This window comes from Oncorhynchus keta, chromosome 36 (genome assembly GCF_023373465.1).
Source record: "Oncorhynchus keta strain PuntledgeMale-10-30-2019 chromosome 36, Oket_V2, whole genome shotgun sequence".
Taxonomy (NCBI): Eukaryota; Metazoa; Chordata; class Actinopteri; order Salmoniformes; family Salmonidae; genus Oncorhynchus; species Oncorhynchus keta.
The window spans coordinates 24,462,913-24,470,073 of NC_068456.1; the positions used below are offsets into that span (position 1 = coordinate 24,462,913).

The following is a 7,161-nucleotide window of genomic DNA, read 5'->3' on the forward strand; positions in this document are numbered from 1 at the left end:
TTACACTCATCTCCTTATTTTCTCTCTCCCATGATCTCCCTTCATTCCTGTCTGCAGCTGGAGATGAGAATGTATTTTTTCCACCCTGACCCCTCTCTACCACCCTGTCTCCATCCCCTTTATCCCACAAACCTGGGGTTAACTTTGAATCTCCCACTAGGACAGTCCCAGTCCCAAACCCATCATAACCAGTACTACTTCTATGATGAAACCTGCCACATTTTCAAACATGCCTCTATGGAACCACTAAGCCTGGGGAACTAGCATTTGTTTCCTCTCAAGCCGATGGAGCTAACAGGCATTTGAAACGCACACATACAAGGCCTTGACTTGCGTTCCGCGGGGATATGCAGCTGCACAGATTCTCTCATGACCGTAGCAAGCCTTAAAAGGAGCCATCTAGCAGCTAACAAGCTCTATGATCTTAACGGATCACAGAGACCACCCAGAGACCACCCAGAGACCGGTCACAGACCCCCCCAGAGAAAAGCCAGAGACCACCCAGAGACCAGCAAGAGACCACCCAGAAACCACTCAGAGACCACCCAGAGACCACTCAGAGACCAGCCAGAGCACACCCAGAGACCAGCCAGAGACCACCCAGAGACCACTCAGAGACCACCCAGAGACCACTCAGAGACCAGCCAGAGACCAGCCAGAGACCAGCCAGAGAACAGCCAGGGACCACCCAGAGACCAGCCAGAGACCAGCCAGAGACCACCCGGAGACCAGCCAGAGACCACTCAGAGACCAGCCAGAGACCAGCCAGGGACCACCCAGAGACCAGCCAGAGACCAGCCAGGGACCACCCAGAGACCAGCCAGAGACCACTCAGAGACCACCCAGAGACCAGCCAGAGACCAGCCAGAGACCACTCAGAGACCAGCCAGAGACCAGCCAGGGACCACCCAGAGACCAGACAGAGACCAGCCAGGTACCACCCAGGGACCAGCCAGAGACCACTCAGAGACCACCCAGAGGCCAGCCAGAGACCAGCCAGGGACCACCCAGAGACCAGCCAGAGACCACTCAGAGACCAGCCAGAGACCAGCCAGGGACCACCCAGAGACCAGCCAGAGACCACCCAGAGACCAGCCAGAGACCTGCCAGGGACCACCCTGAGACCAGGCAGAGACCAGCCAGAGACCACTCTGAGACCAGCCAGAGACCAGCCAGAGACCACCAACCAAAATAACTATATCATCAGCATAGGCTGAGAGACGAATAGGAGGAATATCCTCTGAAAGGTACACCCCTTCAATGCTACTTCTAACGCCATTTAGTAGTGGCTCTATCGCGATGGCATACAACATTCTGGACAACGAACACCCCTGCCTCATTCCTCTACACACCTTAAAAGGTGCCCTAAAGACACCGTTCACTTTCAATACATGTTCAATGTCACCAGATTATCACCCTGATCATGGCACGAATCCAGAGCTGAAACCAAAAGCCTCAAAAGTGTACTGATGTTCAACTCGGTCAAATGCCTTTTCCTGATCAATTGAAATTAGACCAGCATTCAACTCAATAGTCCAAGAGATGTCAAAAAAATCCAGAATCAGGGAAATGTTATCCCCTATCTGCCTGCCGGGAACACAGTAGGACTGGACCGTATGATGTGCCCCATCACCTCCCTCAGCCTGGTGGACAAAGCCTTGGACAGGATCTTATAATCAGTGCACATTAAGGCCACTGGCCTCCAGTTCTTCACCTCCCTAGGGTCACCCTTTTTTGGCCATAGGGTGAGGACAGCCCTTCTGCAGCTTATCGGTAGTAACCCTGGGGTCAAATTATCGTTAACTACTGCTAGCTAATCCTCTCCAAACATAGCCCCAAAAAGACTTACAAAAGTCAACGGGAAGCTCATCAATACCCGGTGCCCTTCCATTGTCCATGCCTTTAAATGCAGTGTATTGCTCCTGCAAAGACAATGGTTGCTCTAATTCAACCTGAACTTCTGCAGCCGCCTGTGGGAGCCCATCAAGGAACTGTTGTGTCAATGTTTTAACCTATTTGTACTCACACCTGCAGAGCTCAGCATAGAACTCTACTGCCCTCTTTCTAATTTCACTTGGGCTAGTGAGCTCCTGTCCAACAGCTGATTTGAAGCAATTCATCATTATTTGTTGTCGATTATCTTTCTCTAAACCAAAGAAAAATTTGGATGAGACGTCCATTTCAGAGATTCCCTGTCCAATGCCCCCTGTCCTCTGATAACCAGCAGGTCTACCAATGTGGCTTTTTTCCTCTTGAGTGCCTGAATATGGCCTCGGTCTCCTGTGTCTCAACTAACGTCAGGGGTTCCACTATTTCAGACTCTAGGATGTTCATTGATCTGATGATATGTCTGGTGATATTCATCGTGTACTGATTACAGAATTGTTGAACCTGGATGTTCCCTGTATCCCGACACTGTTGAAGGGATACAAAACTGTCCTCTTCAGACCTCCACCTCTCCCAGAAAAAACTACAACATTTCCTGAAGTGCGCATCATTCAATAAAGTTATATTAAAATGCCAGTATGCGCTTTTGGGTTTTACGCCGTTAATGTACACCACCTCTGTTACTAAACAATGATAAGAAAATCCCACTGGCTTTATCACACTTGATTTACAGACCTGAGAATGATGCTCAAAACAATCAAATCTATCTAACCTGGCCAGAGAGATTGCGTTCCCTCTCACATTGGGTCACGTGTACTGTCTTGTGCCTCCATTTTGACTCCGCCAAATATCACATTGTTCATCTGTTACAATAAGGCGTTTTAAAAAGATTATTGAGGCTATATGAGGTTCTTTTGGGATTTCTATCTAAATTACTGACTGTACAGTTAACATCCCCAGCAAGAAAGAAATCATCCTCAGTATTACATTTCTCAATGGTATTTGATAATGTCTCTAAAAAACATACCCTCTCAACTGCCACTAATGGGGCATATACATTTATTAAACACATAGTGAGGTTTTCATACCTCACTCTAACTTTTAATAACCTCCCCTCAACGACCTCTTCAACCTCGTATGACAAAGGCAAAAACCCTTTTGAGAACAGGATGGCCACACCCCCACTACACACAACTACTGCCCCCACCCTCCCACTCCTGTTGCCACATAACTTCATTTCCCGTCACGTACCTTTCCCTTTATTAACTCATACACTACGGCTCTTTTCCCCCCGTCTCGCACCCCATTTACATTTAAGAAGAAATCTTAAAACTGCTTATGGCTGGGGAAAAAATACGGAGGGAGAGACACAAAACACATCTCTTTATAGAGTTAAGACTGCGACTGAAGTCTTTCATTTCCTTTAGAATGTACCTCACTTGTCACTCTCGTGACCACTTTCTTTAGTCTAGCAATATCTGGGCTTGTCAAACCTCCCCCTGTTATTTTTGACAGAAAATGTTGTTGATTCAATAAACAATTAAAATTCAGGGAAAAAAATCCATTATAATCCTGCATATATTTCTTCCCTTTTGTCAAATTCATAAATTGACGTACCTTTTCAATCCCATACCTCCCATCCAAACCATTTCATCCCTAGAAGAAAACTCCACCCTCTCTACAACCTGTTTATCCTCAACTGATTTATCAATCTCTACCTTCCTGTTAGAATTAGAACCTTCATCACCCCTTAAACTCTTCCTCTTCCTCCTCGGTACTTTGAAAACAGCTGCTTCATTTTCCATTGCTTCACTCTCCTCTTGAACTCCCATTTCATTCTCCAACACCCCCTCAGCGACCTCAATCACAATCTCACCTACTGTTTCCCCCCGTCTTTTCCCTGCTCTACCACAACTGCCCCCGTAGCCAGATTGCTCTCCTTTCCTATTTTCCCCACCACATCTGCCCACCTTCTCCCTTCTCCTGAACCCTTAGCCTTTTCATCCCTTCTCCTGAACTCTTAGCCTTTTCATCCCTTCTCCTGAAACCTTAGCCTGTTCATCCCTTCTCCTGAACCCTTAGCCTTTTCATCCCTTCTCCTGAACCCTTAGCCTTTTCATCCCTTCTCCTGAACCCTTAGCCTTTTCATCCCTTCTCCTGAACCCTTAGCCTTTTCATCCCTTCTCCTGAACCCTTAGCCTTTTCATCCCTTCTCCTGAACCGTTAGCCTTTTCATCCCTTCTCCTGAACCCTTAGCCTTTTCATCCCTTCTCCTGAACCCTTAGCCTTTTCATCCCTTCTCCTGAACTCTTAGCCTGTTCATCCCTTCTCCTGAACCCTTAGCCTTTTCATCCCTTCTCCTGAACCCTTAGCCTTTTCATCCCTTCTCCTGAACTCTTAGCCTGTTCATCCCTTCTCCTGAACCCTTAGCCTTTTCATCCCTTCTCCTGAACCCTTAGCCTTTTCATCCCTTCTCCTGAACTCTTAGCCTTTTCATCCCTTCTCCTGAACCCTTAGCCTTTTCATCCCTTCTCCTGAACTCTTAGCCTTTTCATCCCTTCTCCTGAACTCTTAGCCTTTTCATCCCTTCTCCTGAACCCTTAGCCTTTTCATCCCTTCTCCTGAACTCTTAGCCTTTTCATCCCTTCTCCTGAACCCTTAGCCTTTTCATCCCTTCTCCTGAACTCTTAGCCTTTTCATCCCTTCTCCTGAAACCTTAGCCTGTTCATCCCTTCTCCTGAACCCTTAGCCTTTTCATCCCTTCTCCTGAACCCTTAGCCTTTTCATCCCTTCTCCTGAACCCTTAGCCTTTTCATCCCTTCTCCTGAACTCTTAGCCTGTTCATCCCTTCTCCTGAACCCTTAGCCTTTTCATCCCTTCTCCTGAACCCTTAGCCTTTTCATCCCTTCTCCTGAACTCTTAGCCTGTTCATCCCTTCTCCTGAACCCTTAGCCTTTTCATCCCTTCTCCTGAACCCTTAGCCTTTTCATCCCTTCTCCTGAACTCTTAGCCTTTTCATCCCTTCTCCTGAACCCTTAGCCTTTTCATCCCTTCTCCTGAACTCTTAGCCTTTTCATCCCTTCTCCTGAACTCTTAGCCTTTTCATCCCTTCTCCTGAACTCTTAGCCTTTTCATCCCTTCTCCTGAACCCTTAGCCTTTTCATCCCTTCTCCTGAACTCTTAGCCTTTTCATCCCTTCTCCTGAACCCTTAGCCTTTTCATCCCTTCTCCTGAACTCTTAGCCTTTTCATCCCTTCTCCTGAACTCTTAGCCTTTTCATCCCTTCTCCTGAACTCTTAGCCTTTTCATCCCTTCTCCTGAACTCTTAGCCTTTTCATCCCTTCTCCTGAACCCTTAGCCTTTTCATCCCTTCTCCTGAACTCTTAGCCTTTTCATCCCTTCTCCTGAACTCTTAGCCTTTTCATCCCTTCTCCTGAACTCTTAGCCTTTTCATCCCTTCTCCTGAACCCTTAGCCTTTTCATCCCTTCTCCTGAACTCTTAGCCTTTTCATCCCTTCTCCTGAACCTTAGCCTTTTCATCCCTTCTCCTGAACTCTTAGCCTTTTCATCCCTTCTCCTGAACTCTTAGCCTTTTCATCCCTTCTCCTGAACTCTTAGCCTTTTCATCCCTTCTCCTGAACTCTTAGCCTTTTCATCCCTTCTCCTGAACTCTTAGCCTTTTCATCCCTTCTCCTGAACTCTTAGCCTTTTCATCCCTTCTCCTGAACTCTTAGCCTTTTCATCCCTTCTCCTGAACCCTTAGCCTTTTCATCCCTTCTCCTGAACTCTTAGCCTTTTCATCCCTTCTCCTGAACTCTTAGCCTTTTCATCCCTTCTCCTGAACTCTTAGCCTTTTCATCCCTTCTCCTGAACTCTTAGCCTTTTCATCCCTTCTCCTGAACCCTTAGCCTTTTCATCCCTTCTCCTGAACTCTTAGCCTTTTCATCCCTTCTCCTGAACTCTTAGCCTTTTCATCCCTTCTCCTGAACTCTTAGCCTTTTCATCCCTTCTCCTGAACCCTTAGCCTTTTCATCCCTTCTCCTGAACTCTTAGCCTTTTCATCCCTTCTCCTGAACTCTTAGCCTTTTCATCCCTTCTCCTGAACCCTTAGCCTTTTCATCCCTTCTCCTGAACTCTTAGCCTTTTCATCCCTTCTCCTGAACCCTTAGCCTTTTCATCCCTTCTCCTGAACTCTTAGCCTTTTCATCCCTTCTCCTGAACCCTTAGCCTTTTCATCCCTTCTCCTGAACTCTTAGCCTTTTCATCCCTTCTCCTGAACTCTTAGCCTTTTCATCCCTTCTCCTGAACCGTTAGCCTTTTCATCCCTTCTCCTGAACCCTTAGCCTTTTCATCCCTTCTCCTGAACTCTTAGCCTTTTCATCCCTTCTCCTGAACTCTTAGCCTTTTCATCCCTTCTCCTGAACTCTTAGCCTTTTCATCCCTTCTCCTGAACCCTTAGCCTTTTCATCCCTTCTCCTGAACTCTTAGCCTTTTCATCCCTTCTCCTGAACTCTTAGCCTTTTCATCCCTTCTCCTGAACTCTTAGCCTTTTCATCCCTTCTCCTGAACCCTTAGCCTTTTCATCCCTTCTCCTGAACCCTTAGCCTTTTCATCCCTTCTCCTGAACCCTTAGCCTTTTCATCCCTTCTCCTGAACCCTTAGCCTTTTCATCCCTTCTCCTGAACTCTTAGCCTTTTCATCCCTTCTCCTGAACTCTTAGCCTTTTCATCCCTTCTCCTGAACTCTTAGCCTTTTCATCCCTTCTCCTGAACCGTTAGCCTTTTCATCCCTTCTCCTGAACCTTAGCCTTTTCATCCCTTCTCCTGAACTCTTAGCCTTTTCATCCCTTCTCCTGAACTCTTAGCCTTTTCATCCCTTCTCCTGAACCCTTAGCCTTTTCATCCCTTCTCCTGAACTCTTAGCCTTTTCATCCCTTCTCCTGAACCCTTAGCCTTTTCATCCCTTCTCCTGAACCCTTAGCCTTTTCATCCCTTCTCCTGAACCCTTAGCCTTTTCATCCCTTCTCCTGAACCCTTAGCCTTTTCATCCCTTCTCCTGAACCCTTAGCCTTTTCATCCCTTCTCCTGAACCCTTAGCCTTTTCATCCCTTCTCCTGAACTCTTAGCCTTTTCATCCCTTCTCCTGAACTCTTAGCCTTTTCATCCCTTCTCCTGAACTCTTAGCCTTTTCATCCCTTCTCCTGAACCCTTAGCCTTTTCATCCCTTCTCCTGAACTCTTAGCCTTTTCATCCCTTCTCCTGAACTCTTAGCCTT

General features: G+C 47.0%; 1 protein-coding gene and 1 long non-coding RNA gene across 2 annotated transcripts; one reads left to right on the forward strand and one right to left on the reverse strand.

Annotated features, from left to right (window-relative positions):
• Positions 1–418: 418 nt before the first annotated feature.
• On the forward strand, positions 419–1,195 carry LOC127916470 (uncharacterized). Its single transcript, XM_052498252.1, has one exon. It carries the CDS (start codon positions 419–421, stop codon positions 1,193–1,195), a length of 777 nt encoding a protein of 258 aa, XP_052354212.1.
• Positions 1,196–5,217: 4,022 nt separating this feature from the next.
• On the reverse strand, positions 5,218–6,960 carry LOC127916531 (uncharacterized). Its single transcript, XR_008095193.1, has 3 exons — positions 6,689–6,960; positions 6,544–6,573; positions 5,218–5,413 (listed from the first exon to the last, which is right to left on the reverse strand). It is a non-coding gene; the product is annotated as an uncharacterized LOC127916531 (long non-coding RNA).
• Between the last annotated feature and the right edge of the window lie 201 nt (positions 6,961–7,161).